Source organism: Epinephelus moara, chromosome 13 (assembly GCF_006386435.1).
Source record: "Epinephelus moara isolate mb chromosome 13, YSFRI_EMoa_1.0, whole genome shotgun sequence".
Taxonomy (NCBI): domain Eukaryota; kingdom Metazoa; phylum Chordata; class Actinopteri; order Perciformes; family Serranidae; genus Epinephelus; species Epinephelus moara.
Window position 1 is genome coordinate 7,193,374 of NC_065518.1, and position 17,900 is coordinate 7,211,273.

The window sequence follows — 17,900 nt, forward strand, 5'->3', positions numbered from 1 at the left end:
AAATGTCAGTAAATCTTTATTGGAAGAAGCAGTGAAGGAGTGTGTGTGACATTTCAAAAGATTATCCAAAGCATCAATAAACGTGCTAATTACAAATAATGTCTGTGAGATAATGAGAGTGTGGGGGTGACACGAATACAAGTTTTTACTACATTCTTGATCCGGTTGCTAAATCACAGCACATGTTTATGAGGACCAGCAGCAGGATGAATAGTGACGTGCCTGTGAGGGAAACAGGAAAAGAGAATACAAATCGGATCAAATGCAGATGAGAGACAAACAACTTATGTGGATTAGCTGAGACATAGCATGTTTCTCAGAAATGTTTTAAGGTTTAATGACTTTAAGGCCAACAAATAAATGAAGTATTTTCCCACCAGGATTTGATTTCTGGTTATCTACAGAAAACTTTGCAACAGCAACATGTTTGGGAAGAAAATATATGTGACACAGATACAGATTCAGATACATTTTTATCAACAGTAGTCATCACATTTGTTTACCTTTCATGTGTCCATTATTGGAGGAATTAATACCTGTTGATAGATAAAGACATCATAATACAACATAAAAGCAATTACAGTAAAGACAAAAGACAAAAACAGTCAGCTAATGGATCATTTTATTTTGATTGAGGCAAAATTACAATGCTACAAATTGATATTTGTATATTTAAAGTCCCCCAAAACTCAAAACAGTTTTTAACTTACTGTTGCTTCACTTGGATGTTTGACCGGAATGATATATGTCAGAGTGGGATCTAATTTAATCATTTTTACCTCAGTAATTTAACTTTTTTTGTGAAAAAAAAACATCAGACACAAACAAATATTCCAAGCTAAGAATTTTAAATGTCTTCAAACATGTCTGAAGGGGATGTTAAACACTGTGAAAAGTGTAAAACACCTCAGCATGTGAAGACTATATGACGTACTGTACCTTTAATGTGAAACTCAGCTGTAAGGATCCCCCCACTTGGATCCGCCTCTGATGACAGACTTCTAAAAGAGCAGGGACCCTTGAGGGAAGAGAGGAGGAAACATGAGTTCAGTAAGAAGCACATTTTGTCAATTAAACTTAGACCAGACTTGCTTTGACCAGGGGACACTTCTGCAAAATGAGGCCAGGGTTCAGTTAGGGACGTTTCTAGGATTTGAGGACAGTCGAGGCTCAGACCTCTGTAGGGGGGTCCTGGGAACCTTCCTGAGCATTTTTTCATAAAACAAGCTCTATTTTATTTTTTTATGCACTCTTGAATCTTATTTACATTTAAAGTACGAAGAAGTCCCACCCAGTGTGAATCAAACGTCACGTAATAAACATACTTATTATAACCCAAAATATGATTTTTTAAACTTAACAAGCACGACCATTTAATAGAATTAACCACACTAAAGCAGTGGTTCCCAACTGGTGGGCTGCAGTCCAAAAGCGGGTCGAAGGTCATTCTGAATGGACACAAGTGACTCGCAAACATGTTAAGTTTGTAAAAAACACATTTTATCTTTAAGTACAGGGATTTTCTGGCGCAGAGCTTTTATTCTGAAGTGCCATTTCCTGCTGTAGAGTGAGTGACTGACAGATAGCTACTTAACAGAGACAACAAACTAGCTTAACATGGCCAAACACAAGTATGCACTGAATGTATTAAACTGTGTGGACCTTGAACTAATGACTAAGGAGAAATCTGGATCCCGTGGGTGGACCAGTTGGGAACCATTGCGCTAAAGGGTGCCCTGTGCGTCGCTATCAGACGCCGAGGGGGCTGATAAAGTGTTGGTATTTGAAAACCTGGGAATGAGAAGGGGATGGGTCCCTCCAAAGGATCATCAGATAAATCTGAGGGGACATGAGATGAACAAACCCACAAAACTACACAAACTTAAATCCATTCTGTGGACTTTTGACAGGAAATCACTTGATAACGACTTAAACGCCAAAGGGTTGGGAACCACTGGTTTAATCGTTACCAATTAATTGGATTTTATAAGCTTATCATGTATATTCTGAAAAGTAACTCATAACCTCATTTGTACGTTGCTTTGGACAAAGGCATCCAAAAATAAATGTAGTGAAGTATAAAGCAGCAGAGAGTGGAAATACTCAAGTAAAGTACCTCAAAATTGTTCAGTACTTGGCTAAATGTACTTGGCTACTCTGGAAACTGGTGCCTCATAATGACTTAAACTGCATGTGATATTTCAAGGGCAAAAAGAGTTGGAAATGTAACAACAGGGACTGACATTGATAAACAGATGAACTGAAGATATGTTGATATCATGTCTAAGTGTTGCACTCACTGGTTGACAATTGAGCCTCTCTCCATCACAGACTTGGACCTCACAGTGAAGCCAGACAGTGGAAACCTTCTCCAGACGTTGGAAGCGGAAAGAGTTGAACTTGAACATGGAGCGGCTGTCTTTGGCGTTCTCAAAAATCGTCACAGTGTTGTCAGAGGAGCAGCTGGTGGAAGACAGAAACGGGTTTAATCGGAAAATTCATTTAAGTATCAAGTGGCATCCAGAGGTGTTCTTTCACATTCAACTACACTGTAAAACTTATTTGAGGTATCAGGAGCAGATTCTGAACAAATGACTGAAGTACATTTTCAAGATTTTTCACTGTCCCAGACAAACTTCCAATGTCACCCAGCTGGTGCATGCTCCAGTGAGTCTTAAAGGATAACTTCGGTATTTTTCAACCTGGGCCCTATTTCCCCATGTGTATGTGTGCGTATGATTCATAGGTGCAACTTGTTCTAAAATTGGTTCAGTATTGAGGGAGGCGGATGCAGCCGGGAGCCACGAAACGAGTTAAAACGGTAACGGGGGCAAATGCGTCCCGTATAAGTTTGCGCATTAAAAGTGCTTTTTTTCGCCACTGACCGGTTCAGATCGCCAGTGTTATCTCTGTAAATAGCATACTAAACGTTTCCCTGACCCTTCACCTCCTCCCGGCTGTGACGTCATCTCGCGAGAGCTTTGCTTGTTGCCGGAAGAAAACAGAGGAGCCATGCTGAGCGCCGCTCAGAGTGGCGCTGGTTGTCCCGGAGTACAGTTGAGAGTTTTACTGCATCGATTGAAAACAATGGTTCGTGTTTGTGCTTATCCGAATTGCAAGAACAGGATGTCGCGCAACACCCCGTACAGCTTTCATAGGCTGCCTTTGTCGGACGGCGAGATGCTGAAGTTGTGGCTAGTTGTGCTACAAATGGATGCTAACACTCCTGTCCAGACACTGCGCCTTGCAGACCATCGGGTCTGCAGTGCTCACTTCTCCCAAGATGACTACTGCCAGCCGAAGAAGAGAAGACATCCAATCCCGAAACACCTCTTCCTCAAGAAAACGGCTGTCCCACGAGTAGAGAGAGCTACAGACACAGTGGAGCAAAGCTCTCGCGAGATGACATCACACACAGCCCAGAGGTAAGGGAAACGTTTAGTATGCTATTTACAGAGATAGCACTGGCGATCTGAACTGTTCAGTGGCGAAAAAAGCACTTTTACTTTTACAAACTTATACGGGACGCATTTGCCCCCGTTACCGCTCTAGCTCGTTTCGCGGCTGCCGGCTGCATCCGCCTCCCTCGATACTGAACCAATTTTAGAACGAGTTGTACCTATGAATCATACACACACATACACATGGGGAAATAGGGCCCAGGTTGAAAAATACCGAAGTTATCCTTTAAGTCTGTATTTCTCTCATATTGACGTTCCAATAAAATACAGTATGTTTGATGTTATTGTAATTTTTTAGTCTTGGCTCATGCAAATAATGAAGTTCAATGTCATGAACATTGTCAATAACCAACAACTGCACTTTCTCCACTGTCAAACAGGAAACAGCAAAACAGGGTAGACAGTAAACATGTACCCCTTTTCGACAGTCCAGAGCAGGCTTGGCTTGGCTTGGCTTGGCTTGGTTTGGTTTGGGTCATCAGCCCAGTGCAGCAGGGATTTGCATCTCCATTACAACAGGGCCACACACTTGAAGGTGTGTCTTTCACTGATGACTGCTCATCTTGAGTGATGACGTTTAAAAGCAGAGAGCTGATCCACAACTAAAGTCCCCTGTTATTACTGCTGCATGTGTCTTTCCACAGCAGGGCAGGGAAAATAAGTTGACCTGTTGGAGGTGAGCTGTTTGCAGAGGTGCAGTAAGAGCCTGTTGTCTGCAGCTCTTCATCAACATCTCACTGCGGCGGTTTCTGCTGTTATTCTTCCTCCCTGCCGTATTATTAGACTTGTCTTTATTGAAGAAAAGCCACCAACCAAGTTCCACTAATTCAGTGATATACACATTTCATTTTCTATAGATTCTTCGCAATAAAAGTCCACCGTTATTTTGTTATGTAAGAACTTTTATTGTGAAGCAGCAAAATAAGGAAATGTTGATTTTTTTGGGCCGAAACTTCACTTAACTTCTTATACGGCTGATAGCGAACATGAAACCAAGCGAACTCCAAACCACAGAGATTCAGTTAGAAGCTACAGACATACTGAGAGCTGAACACACAGAGACTTTTAAGAACACTTTTCTCTCTGGTCTCCTGCAGGCAAGATGAGATAAGTAGTCTTGCACCACACAAAACTTGTTTGGGGGGTCGTCGGGCGTTGGCTGTGGTCAGAGAGACGTCACCGCTACCTGCTTGTGGGCTGGCAGCCTAGCTTTTGGACCTACTTTAGAGAAGGTCCATCTCTGGCGTAGCTCAGTGTGGCACGGCGCGTCTAAACGGATCATGGAAATGCAAATCGGTGCAGCATGGCATGGCTTGACTCGGCATGGCCAAGTGACAGTGGAAAAGGCCCAATGGGGAGGACTCCAGGAGGGCTACAGGACATAAAAAAGTCTTGGTTCTCTTATAAAGTGGAAAAGGAGGAGACACTGGTGGAGTTCTGGAGTGAACAGAGTCTGTGTTTAATTCAGTGTGTATCTGATCCACCAACTGGCACTTATTTCAATGAGAAATCTTAACTTTTGTAACAGTTCGCCTCTCATTCCCACTGTCTTCTTTGACTTAAATAGCGCAGCAAACCAACAGAGTCTTGTCGCAAGTTGAGGCGACAAAAATGTAAAGTTTGTACACAAATACAGTTTATCTTTATGGATTATACTGACGACGAATTGACAAGAGTGTTGTTGACATATGACGCCTCTTATTTTGTGTTTCTAGAGTTACGTGATTTTTGCACACTTGAGGAATTGTTAATATGTCAAATTTCTAAAAGGGAGTTTCCACCAGGAGCAGGATGGAAAATGATCTCAAAGGGAATCTAGTTGCAGATTTGCAAATAGTGACCCCTGCAAGATACTCAGTCTTTGCAAAATCTTATCGTGTGACTTTAGTCTTCTCAAAATCTTTTTAAAGTCTTCTGGTGTATGGTGGGCACTAGCTGAACCAGTTGAAATGTTTGACTTTGTACCTGTTGATGATGAGACTCCACCGCTTCTTGTCTGTTGAGTATGGAGTAGGAGTGGCCCAGCAGTTGTTTATCACAACTTTGAATCTGAGAGGTGATAATTGAAAGATGTGTTAGACTTTGAGTGGTTGTGGTACTTGTATGAATATAAACATAATCTTTAAACACCTGGAATATTTCAATATATGCTGACATACCTGTTACTTAGTCCTTTGGCCTCGATGCCGATGAAGACTTCAGAGCCGATCTCAGAGGTGTCGATCACATACGGGGCGTCCTTGGCGTACAGGAACTTTGAATTCTACAAAATACATACATATATTTTTATTTGCATCTGAATGTAACAAGTCACACTCGTACATTGAATAACTTCTTATTGGTACTTCTGTTCTGCAGAGGATTTATTAAACACATATAAAAATAGCATGACTGCATGAAACATGTTGCCTCCACTGGAGAAACTGAATCTGCGAGCGTCTACTCACCGTGAACACGTTCATAGACAACTGTGACCTAAAAGTGCCTAAACTCCCGTTGTTGACATAAACTGTAGCCACTCTGGAAAAAGCAGAGGGTTTAGTAAAAACGCTGCAAGTCATTGGGTTAGAATGCACTTATGTTCCACACGGTGACTGTGGTCGCCTCGTGTCTCGTGTCAATGCTTACCTTTGGCTGAACACTGCGTTATTTACCAGGTAGGCTGCTCGGTACATGCAGCTGAAGGTGTAGTTGACCGGCTGGTTTCTGACTGTGAGCGACGTGTCGTTGGACACGATGGAGTTGTAGAAGATGTACTTGGGATCTTTGCCGGGCATGTACTGTCAGAGGGGATGTGAAGACAAGAATATGAATAATATCTTTTTGTACTTTTTGGTTGTTTTCTTCTGTTGCTGAGGCTCTAAAATAAAAATGGCGATGCCTTCACCTGAGAAACAGAGACATTGTTTCTGGTTTTTAATCAATGTAAAATGCTTTAGCACTACAAACTAAACCCCGTTGTCCTACTTTGAACTGGGGTGGTGTCAAAACTATCACAAAGCAGACATGTCAGAAACTGGGCGAATAATCAAAGTCTCCATGGCTGGATACAGTAATTGTGACCCTCACCTCAGACTGCGTGCCGCAATACGAGTGGTTTTTGGGCGTCAGGTCTGGGATGATGAAGCGGTAGTAGCCTGGACTGTGTATTCCAGAGTAGCAAACTCCACCCAGGGACAGCTGGTCGATCTCCCAGCCGTACGGACACTCAGGGACGTTGGCAATGATAGCGTTGGGGAAACATGACACCATAACATAGTCTGGAATAAGATGCAAACTCTCAATAAACCTGGCAAATAATTGCTTGAAATATGTGGGATTTAAAAGACATCCAGCATGAGAACAACCTGATCTCTGTACTGTGTGATGTTACCTGCTTTTTGGGGAGAGCATGTCCATGCAACAGGTAGAAGCATTAACAAAGCACCAACAGAAGCCATGCTGTGATGCTGCGAAGAGATTTTAGTTACCAATGAGAGAATATTCAAGGATAACATAGAATGATGTAAGTATGTCATTAAATAAAAGATTTACCTGTTGGGGAAAAAATCTCTTTATATATTCTGATGTCAGAGGATCCTCATGGCTCTTCAACAAGCCACCAGCACCGGCAACTCTACAACTAACATCTTGACAGCTTGGGGAGGTATTTTATACCATCACAGGTGAGGGAAATCAACTTCTCCCCCATTCTCTCCTCGTCTCCCCTCTGGCAGGTTTAAGAGCTCTATTGTGTCACTGCTCACAAAAGCTCTCTGTGCTGCTCGGACATTCACTTTCAAATGACCAGCGTCTCACGGGACGAGCACTCAGGGTGCTTAAAGTCACCTTATCTGGAGACGGGCTCACAGGGAAATCTGTCAATTTCATACAGTGAATAGAGACAGTTAGGACTTGTTATAACATAGGAGGGCGAATAATTTATTTCACACTTAGCTAGCAGCATCGCTGCGGCAGCGGAGGAGTGATTATTGAAGATTTTCCACCTGTTTTCACCTTGTTACAGTTCATTAAATGTCTCCTGCCTTTCTAAATTTTATTTGTGTCATTCATATATGCTTATGTAAAGCAGAAGTTTGACATTTTGGGAAATAACCTTATTTAGTTTCTGGTGGAGAGTTAAACAAGGAGATTGATACCACACTCATACATGTAGTCAGCAAACTGTTAGCTTAGCTTAGCTTAGCATAACGACTGGAAACGGGGGTAAACAGCTAGCCTAGGTCCAGTCCCCATAGTCACAAAATCTGCCGACACGCTCATCTCTAAAGTTCAGAAATTATCATATTATATCCTGGTTGTTTAAAAGATGAAAAAAATAAAAACAATACAACCAAAGCAAGGATGTCAACGGTTAACCCCCAGTCAGTTAGCAGCTGACAGTATTTTTGACTGGTCATGCATTATAGATCAGTTTTGCTACTCTTCAGTTCACTGCACTGCACAGCACCTAGATCTGGTGTTAGCTAACATTAGCTAACAGCGCTGCTAATTCTGTGATTATCGCTGGTAACGCCGTCCCACCCAAACAATGTTGCTATGGAAAAATTGTGGTATCAGCCCTCTCATGTAACTTTCCACCAGAAAGCAAATAGGCAAACTTCCCCCGCTTTTAACCAATAAATCAATCAAGTGCACCAGCACACATTCACGTTTCGGGAACAGAACTTGAGGTAGACAGAGAAACAGACTGCCCTGTTCCTTCTCTTTGTCCTCTTGGCCAAAAAGGACAAAGTGTTCAGGAACACAAAACCATTTAAGAAGCTAAATAGTGCAAACAGACATGTATAGATACCTTCAAAAAGTGATGGCAGCTCAGATAAGAGCAGGCTCACACTACTAACTAGTGTTCTTAAGTGGAGATGATAGGGCTGTGTTTTGCAGCATTCAGTAATATAAGGTTTCTCAGTTTTGTGCGATCAGATATCACCTTTGTCTTGTCAGCCCTACATGTGTGTGAAACGTGTGTTTCATTGGCCTGTTTACATCATTTTAATTGGTTTATATCGAGTTGCCTGAAGCCTCAGTCGCTTTAGTTTGATATCTATTCAGCTGACAGTTCATCATGTTTAATTATCTGTTCTAATTTTATGTTTTTTAAGAAGTTAAAATGGCTGGAAAACTGAAGATACTCAGGGGAAAGGAAAGGAAAAGGTAGATTTGCCTCCAAGGCATCAATAAAGTTAGAACTCTTTGTTTCTAACGTTCGCTTCCGTTCACACAATCAAAAACCTCCTTGCAAAGACTTAATGATGAGAGCTGTAAAACGATAGCAAAGAGGTTAGACGCTAATGTCCTTCACAGAACAATTCAAGTCACCCAGCAATTGAGGGGGCAAACTGCAGACGATTAGCATCTGAATGGAGCGACGGAGGAGTCTGTGAAGAAGATATCGATCTAAGAACGGGTCAGGAGACAGCTAGCGTTACAGCATCTGGTGACGCTAACAATCAGGAGCCGCAAGACTCCGCCATGTTATGTAACTGCAGCCTGTCATCCAAGAAACGTGCTCACTGTGTCCACTTTGAGCTTTAAAGTGATACTCCACCCCAAAATCTATCTTTTGAGTCTTAAGTATTCATTATTTACTTTAAATTTACTGATATCTAAATTAGAAAAGTGTTTGTAAAATGTTTGTTGTTATTCCTAGGTGAAAAACATGAGGCCACAGTCAGCTTTTCACAGTAGGAAAAGTATCAGAAACCTCTCAAACCACTCATGCAGCACAATTCATTTCTCTATTGTCCATCTGTATGGTTAATTCCAAACATATTGTGTGTGTCCAAATATTTTTGGCAACAGGCTCGCCAGTCAAGCAAAAGTAAATACCACCCCAGATTTACTCTCACTTGGCATTTCATGTTTCTATATTTGAGTTTTGGGGGCTGTGTCTCTTGGACGCTTGCTGTTTCTGGTACGTTTATATAGCCCCGACCTCACCTGAGCGCTGTGGGGGTACACAAAATCTGTTTTTTGACTAAAATGCCTCGAAATCTCTGTCAAAAAACTTAGCTTTTTCTTCTTCTTTTTTAATGTGTAATTATGTATTTAAAGGGGGACTACGCCCATTTTCAAAATTCATACATGTTATGTCTGTGGTCTAAAATATTAGTCAACATGAACAACACTCTCCACAATCCAACAACTAGAGTGCTAAAAATCGAATCTGTGATGTCATCAGGTATCAAGTCTGGAGTTTCTCCATTGGCAATGAATGGTGAAAGATGTTCTAGACCAGTGGTTCCCAACTGGTCCAATCGCGGGGTCAAAATTTCTCCTTAGTCATTGGTTCAAGGTCCACACAGTTTAAAGGGATAGTGCACCCAAAAATGAAAATTCAGCCATTATCTACTCACCCATATGCCGAGGGAGGCTCAGGTGAAGTTTTAGAGTCCTCACAACACTTGCAGAGATCCAAGGGGAGAGGAGGTAGCAACACAACTCCACCTAATGCAGGCTGATGGCGACCCAGATTCAAACGTCTAAAACACATAATTGAAACCACAAAATATCTCCATACTGCTCGTCCGTAGTGATCCAAGTGTCCTGAAGCCCCAACATAAAAAATTGTTTGGAAAAACGTCATTTGGGTTTTTAGCCTCATTGTAGCCTGTAGCTCTGACTGCCTGTCTGTACACCGCGCTCACGTGTGTGTGCTTGCGGGCGAGACCAGGGAAAGCATGTGAACACACATGAAGGAGGTGCCCACATCTCACGGTCTCTCCATTAGGTGGAGTTGTGTTGCTACCCCGTCTCCCCTTGGATCTCCGCAAGTCTAGATAGGTGAGTAGATAATGGGTGAATTTTCATTTTTGGGTGCACTATCCCTTTAATACATTCAACATCATGTGTTTGACCATGCAGTCCAGCCAGTTTGCTGTCTGCCAAGTAGCTATCCGTTAGTCACTCACTCTACAGCAGGAAACAGCACTTCAGAGTAAAGAAATTGTGCCAGAAATGTACTGTACTTCAAAATACAGTCCGTTTTTTACAAACTTGACATGATTGCGAGTCACTTGTAGTTCATTCAGAATGGACCCACAACCCACTTTTGGAGCATGACCACCAGTTGCGAACCACTTCTTGACAACACAGAGCACCCAGGGGAATGCTCTGAGTATACAGGTATATTTTCTGTTTCTGAGGCTAATTTGGGCTTAAAAAGAAAACAGTGTGTAGATCTAAAAAGTAAAATAAAATTAGCCTCCTGTTCATTGTCTATGGAGTAGCTCCAGACTTTATACTTGATGACATCACACATTTGAGACCTACTTCTCTGGTTTCTGGCTTTGAGAGAGAATCGTTCATGTTCACAAATTCCCAGGCCATCAAAACAACATACTGGAATTCTGAATTCCCCTTTAATGGAGGAAATGCATGACACAAAGTTTCATCATCAGAGTAACACTGGAATAAATTCACTGGACAAACAAAATGCTTTACATTTGGGTTTACTGTGTCTACAATGATGATAAACATGGACTACCCAGCTGCACATTAACCACAAGAGGGCAGCAAAACCTTTTCTTCAATACACTCTTGCTGATGTGTATGTATTATTCATTTTGAATGATTTTTGGCAGGTTTAAAATAAAATCATAGCGGTGAATCATTACAGATTCTTTGCTTTTGGAAAACAATCTTTTTATTCTTTAAACTGAAGGGGAATATACATTTATAGATATAATCAGTGATCACTAAATCTACACTAGATTACATACAGTAGTGCTTTTGTCAAAATTTACAAAATGAAATAATAAAAACAACCGTACTGTACAAGTCTAATAAAACATGCAGCTACACAACACATTTGGAAATACCTATGTTTTTTTATATACAAACATATACAACACATTTACACAATAAATAGCTTTAACATTGAGGCTGGCATCAAGATTTGGGGACTTGGCAGGTCCAACTGGTTTGTTCAGGCTGGTAAATAAAATCTCTCCTGAAAGACAAACAAACTGAGGTTAGACAATGAAAACATGCCATTTATTAAACATATTAAAGCATATTTTAAAAACAACTTGGGGTGTGACTGGATTAACACGTTAGGGAGTCTTGCGGCAAAACTTTGTCGTTAGGTTCCCATTGACACCCCTCCACTACCTCACACTCCTTAGGCCTTGCGTACATATCTCCAAGTTACCATCACATACACAGAGAACTAGTGTCAGTTTGATTAAACAGGACCATGACCACTGGACACAGGTCCTCTGATTCCCCTTCACTCCTATCACATTTATTAGCACAAGCTTGTCTTTGTCTTCAAAATAATCAGCTGTTTTAAACAAACAGGAAAGATGCAATACATGTCGTGCCAACACCTGTCAAATAAAACTGTGACGTTGGAACGTCACTGCCAACTTAACTTCACAAATGTCACGAAAATGCTTCTCCAAAGGATTTAATTGGTGTTTTTGGCTTTCTGAGCTGTTCCTGAAGCCGTTTTACCGACACCCATAATTTGTTTTAATTTCTTCCAGCTGTGAGTAGCTCCTCCGTTTCCTTTGTGCAATGCACTAAGGACAATAGTGTGCATCAAGAGCACACACGCACACACACGTATAAAGTTTCTTTAGTGTGCATGGTAACTGTTTTGTGGTGCCATATGAGTTCACTACACACTCAAAACCTGTTTAGATTTAGAGGAAAGATGCACCGAATGATCGACAATGACCAGTGACCTGTCAGTCAGTCTCAGATCCTGTGTCAATCGAATTTACATGCATGTCACGTCACAAACAGCAGCACAGACGGGAGCTCAATAATGTCAGAGTCGCTGCAACCTAATCTCAAAATATGATCTTCATTCCCATGCATGCTGCACATGGTTTCAAAGCTCCTGTGTTACGCTAACTAGCAGACTGGACTACACCACCCAAATCTGTTTTAATCGTGGAGTTGATAAGGAGCTCACAAGTGTAGCATAGCAAAGCTAATGCTAACCATTTCAAGTGGGTGGAAGATGCTAAAACACTGAGACACTCTAAGACCAGGAAGTATAACTCAATAAAAACACAAATTTGGGTGTTCTACCTCAGTCTGGTTGTACCCAGTTTGGGGTACAAAATGTTTACATAGAAAAGCTAATGCTAACCTTTTAGTGTAAGTGAATGGAAAATGCTAAAATGATTAGCGCCATATTCCACGTAATATAGTTAAATAAAAACATGGAGTTGGGTGGTCTAACCGAGTTTGCTTGTTAGTTTAGTGAGCCGTCGAAGTATGGTATGGTCCATTAGACAGATTTGGTAGTTCATTCTGTGGCAATAAAATGTTTTTACTCTAGTAATTGAAAGGAAATAAAATGGTGACGTTACTTGAGCTGAAAGGGAGCTGAGAAATGGTTTGAGCAGCCAAAGGAGCTGTTTTTGAACGATGTTTTCTAAACGTCGTAAATTTATTTTCACTCAGATTTCTGTGCATGCTTAAAGAGACACTCATCTTTAATGTCATGTATGCATTTTTAATATTTAAAGTCAAGTTTTAAAAATATGCTTGTCTATGTTGTTGATTACAGTTCTTAGGAAGAAAGAAAATTTGCAGTTGGCAAGTCAGACTTTTCAAAAATCAGAAACTGGAATTGGCTAAAAGAATGAAATCGATGCATCTCTAATTAAGTGTGCGGAGTCGACTTGGAACACAGTTTGAGTCTTCAAGTAACATTTTAACAAAGGGCTCTAATAAAGCAGGACCTTCCTGACATGACATTATAAGTAACGTAAAAATTCCCTCACAAATCTGCAATTAATCAAATGCTGTACAACAGTTTGACAAACAGTGGCCCTGAGGCTTTTGAGGCTATTGGTAAATCAGCTCTGAGTTGTGGTACTTTAAGTGGATAAAAACACTCTCTTTGCTGTACTCACTCTCTCTGGTGTAATGCAACGTTTTCTCGACACAGCAGCCCCTCATCACAGGGACAAATCTGGTTTATGCTGAACGCCAGACCGCCGTCGGGAACATAGCAGCTCTCGTCGCGGATCAGACGTCTTTTGCACACCTGCTCACCGTGGTGTCGAGCGCAGCACATGGATGCCCCGCAATCCCTGTCGACTTTACATCTGGCACCTGGATGAAGGAAACCCAGGTTGCATCAGGTCCAGTTGTTGTTAATCTCTAAACTTACACTCTTTTAAATTTTAAATAAATGAAAATTAATTGTTTGCTGTTGCACTCTTACCCTCTTGTCCGTTGGGGATGCTGCGGTGGCACTTCCCAAACATGCAGCTGAGACCGCGGACACACTGGACATCCCTCCGACAGTAGTGGCCCTCCCCTCGCAGGGGAACACAAAGACCAAAGTGCCGATCACAGTAGAAACCTCGCCCACAGGCCCTGTCATGGTCGCACACGGCCTGGAAATAAAATGGCGAAATGTTAAACTTGGCCCAAATTTAAGTCCTGTATGTCATAAAAATCCTGAACATGGAGCTATGTGAAGTCTAAAGTATCCTAACAATATTTTCATATAAGTAGGTAGAAGATCCGAGGTGTAACTATTTTCTGAGCTTAAGAGGAAATATTTGACTACACTAGCTGTGATGATTTCTGACAAGATTAAATAAAGGTTGTGCTTAATTCAAATTCATGCGTAGTATCCATATATATCTTACCATGGTTGCTTTCACTACAGGAGCGCTTTCTCTAAGTGCCTTTGCTCCTTCCTTTGGAGGGCTGTGGGGCATGTTGAGCATCCAGGCCCATATCCGAGCTTCGGCCCAGGAGAAGCAGAGACACAGGCAGAGCATCCACAGATTCCCCAACATTTCCACTAACAAACTGATTAAAAATAAATAAATAAGAGCAAACTGAGAGAGGCTGAGAGCGATTAAATCAAGACAGGGTGACTCAAGGAGCAAGAAAAGATGAGTCACTTTTCTCTGAGTCCACACCAAATAAAAATCCAAAGCTTAGAAGTCCCAGTAAAAGTGTAGAAAAGTGTCAGGACAGCAGGGATCCCAGCAGCAACGGTGGCTGTCTGCTCTTCCAGCGGGACATTTATAGGTCACCTGGGCTGGACCCCCCCCCCCCCCCCCACCAGGCTGTTTGTCCAAACATCAGGGTAGGAGGAGACAATTAGTTGTTAATGGATTAACTAAATTGCCTGAGTCACCCCCCTGCAGTCAGAAAATAGTGGCAAAATGACCAGTCGTGGAGAAAGGGAAAGAGGGGAGATGTGGGGGTGGTGGACGTGATGGACTGACAACAAGCCTCACACAATAGAGCCAAGACAAGCACCACCTCCGTGTGGTTATCTCTGCCAGACAAACAAATGAGGACAATAGCAGACAAATGCACAACATGTTTCACTGCTCACTGAGTGACAGGTAAAGTCACCGAGGGGCCCGGCGTCCAAACACTCCTGGCCCCGACCTCGGCTGCCCCGTCGCCCCCTACCCTATCCCACTCCAGACCCCACGCTGAGAGCAATTTGCAGAAGTGCACCCTGCAGACGACCCCATGATCTCATTAAATGTAATTACCATCAGCCATTAGTACTCGGGGGGAGAAGGGGAGGGGAGACAAGTTGCTCGGGGGAAACAAGCAGATTCATTTTTGCACATTTTCTGCAGCAACTTCAGTTTCTTTTTACTTGCCAAAACGGGATCAGACCAAACATTACATAACCTTAAATCCACTGAAATAACAAAAAGTAATCACTTGATAAAGAAACATCAAAGAATCAGGTACCAAAAGTGAAACTTGCAAGACTGACAGTATGTTTCTCTCATGCATGAAGTGTTTTCATACGGTGTATAACCTTCTTCCTGTCTGAATTTCATCTGCGATACAGCTTTTTCTCACAGCAAAGATGACAGCTGTGCTTGTACCTGAAAAGAGTAAAGAAAAGAAAATTGGCCGTAAGTGTGAATGTGGGTGTGAATGGTTGGCTGCCAGATTTCCGGCGAATGTTGGGCCGTTTTGCCGGCAAGCTGCGAGCGTTTAGACACACAGAGCCGGATTGGCGAGTTGATCTGAGGTGCCCAATTTTCCGCCTCGTAGGGTAGACATATTAGCAGAAGCTTTTTGGTTTAAAAAGAACGAGGCTGCCTTCTGCCACGGGAGGAGCTGTTGATGACGCCACACGTCTGACCCACTGGCGGTGGATAAACAGGAAACAGCTGATAGCAGGAATGAGCAGCTAGTAGCAAGAGGGAAACGCAAACCTGGAAGACTGTAGCTATGTTTCCATCCAAAAGTGATTCAAATCATTGGGAAATGCGTATTAAAATAAATATGAATCCTGTGTGTTTCCATTAAATATACGGACTTTGGTGAAAACTACGAACTCGTGCGAGATTTCCGCAGAACCGGAAACAAAACAAGTCTCGCATTCTTCTTCTTCTACGATTTCTGGCTGTTGGCAACCAGCTTGTAAATGCATTACCGCCTTCCCGACCCGGAGTGTGGATATCACCATGGAGAGAGGTGCGCTACGTCAGACTTAATTCGAACATAACTGTTTCCATCCCCCGTTTTGTGAATCAGCATTTTTTCGAATCAACCAAAACCCGGCTAAAGCGAGCGTATTTTAGTTTGTGTGAATCAGGGGATTTGAATTTGAATTTTGGCGTTTCCATCATAATTTTCCGATGCGATACTTCTGGATGCGCATCTAAACAGGCTGATGGAAACATGGCCACTGTAAAGATGAGCAACTGGGGAGACAAGGAATTGTGCGCCCTCCTTGTCCTCACAAACGAAGAGGCCATTAACCATCAGATCACGGAGACGGTGAAGAACGGGCCGACTTATGAGAGAATCGCCAAAGGACTGACTAGTCGCGGCTTCCCTCCCATGTCACTGTTTACATCATACGCTGAGCTACACATTTTGTTACTTGCTCACGCCCCCCATTGCCCCGGAAATTCTGTATGAACAAAAGTAGGTAGGCGGCATTTTGCTGCACTCCCTGATTTTGTTTTTATACTGCCAATGCTGAAAAAAGACTGATTGGGCTTTCCTGCAAATTTGCACAATTCCTATCTAAAAAGGGTTTATATGTCAGCCCTGTGATAGTCAGCTGGGATAGTCTGCAGCCCTCCAGTGACCCCTATCAGAATAATGGCAAATGAATGAATAAATGATTGTTTTTAGGTGGCTAAAATATGTTTTGCTGCTGCCCCCCTCTTGCTTATTCTTATGCTGGTACTCCTGCTGGCTTCTCCAAACTGGGGGCTTGTCGACTGCTATCTACTGTTTGTTATACAGTGACTATGGATAAGTACCTCACATAACCCCACTTCAAAACATCCAGACTATCCCCTTAGGCTATGAGGACACCATTACTCACTTTCGTCAGCCACAAAAATATTCAGCTTTTGTTAAAATGACATCGTCTAATAAGCTCATTGTCATCAATCATTTCCAAAACCTCTCACAGAACACAACAATGTCTTCTGGCAACTCGTAGTCTCTGGAGCTCCGTTACATATCAGCAGATAGAAGCTTGAAAATGCTTTTACTCTAAGGACAAAGAGAAGGACCAAATATGTGTCACTGCAAGAATTACTGGCCAGTTAGGAGTAATTTCCATCTCTGAGACACTTGATAAAACATGCATGAGTCTATGAGCCTGTTTTAGTTATTTAGCACTAAAGTGAGAACTTGCAAATCCTCTTCCTGGCTCTACAGACGGACTCACAGCAGCGTTTATGTTTCAGCTTTTCCCAACACTACAATGAAGACTGTGAGTGTTTTTTATTAGTAGTAGTATTGATTCCTGTTAGTGTAGTATCGAGTGCTAATATTATACATACCCCATGTTTAATGAATTACAGGCCTTTCTGAATTTGTTGTGCCTATGTTATTTCATCTCCTTTGACCACTGCAAGGCTTCACGCTAAACTTTGTCTCATTCAGGTGGGATCACAAGCCTCCAGGCCACCATTAGACCCAGTACCTCACTCACTGGTCTTTATCAAGTATTGGTGATCACACTGAGGATGTTTATTTGCTTTGGAAGGAGTCCAATATGACGACTCTCCCTCCAAATAAGACTGTATGGTGTTGAGGAACTGTATCGTCAGTAATCATAACTTCTGTGTTTGAGCTTTACTTAGCATTAGCATTCATTGTTTCATTAGCATTCAGTATTTTGGCTCAGACTTACGGTACATGCCTGGATAATTGTTTGTCATTTACATGTTCTTAGTGGCAGACAGCACAGATTGGTTACGTAGATACCGCAGGGTCTGCGCTTATCTCAGCTCCAGGTACTTAAGTCCTTATCAAAACAGGCTAACACAGACTAATGATGTAATGGGCGGTCAATTAGTAAACACAATAGCAGCGACTGGATCAATTAGCAATATGTAAACAAGTATTGAATCATGACTATGCAGCCATCGGAGCAGTTTAATGACATGGATTCATGTGTATTGAGCACTTAATGGCTCTGTAAAGGATGTGTCCATGGAAGAATAACAA

General features: G+C 42.1%; 2 protein-coding genes across 3 annotated transcripts; both read right to left on the reverse strand.

The window, feature by feature from the left end:
• Window positions 1–18: 18 nt before the first annotated feature.
• tectb (tectorin beta) lies at window positions 19–7,079 on the reverse strand. The gene is made up of 11 exons (XM_050060978.1): window positions 6,996–7,079; window positions 6,835–6,910; window positions 6,531–6,721; window positions 6,090–6,241; window positions 5,909–5,981; window positions 5,621–5,724; window positions 5,427–5,510; window positions 2,301–2,463; window positions 940–1,018; window positions 504–536; window positions 19–222 (listed from the first exon to the last, which is right to left on the reverse strand). Exons 2-11 carry the CDS (start codon window positions 6,899–6,901, stop codon window positions 149–151), a joined length of 1,020 nt encoding a protein of 339 aa, XP_049916935.1. The 5' UTR covers window positions 6,902–6,910; window positions 6,996–7,079; the 3' UTR covers window positions 19–148.
• Window positions 7,080–11,014: 3,935 nt separating this feature from the next.
• LOC126400019 (dickkopf-related protein 3-like) lies at window positions 11,015–14,436 on the reverse strand. 2 transcript variants are annotated; one of them, XM_050060422.1, is made up of 4 exons: window positions 14,084–14,436; window positions 13,651–13,825; window positions 13,337–13,538; window positions 11,015–11,412 (listed from the first exon to the last, which is right to left on the reverse strand). In XM_050060422.1, exons 1-4 carry the CDS (start codon window positions 14,234–14,236, stop codon window positions 11,352–11,354), a joined length of 591 nt encoding a protein of 196 aa, XP_049916379.1. In that variant the 5' UTR covers window positions 14,237–14,436; the 3' UTR covers window positions 11,015–11,351. The 2 variants fall into 2 exon arrangements, with proteins under 2 accessions (XP_049916379.1, XP_049916380.1); XM_050060423.1 differs by lacking the exon at window positions 11,015–11,412 and having other exon boundaries at window positions 13,333–13,538.
• Window positions 14,437–17,900: the final 3,464 nt, after the last annotated feature.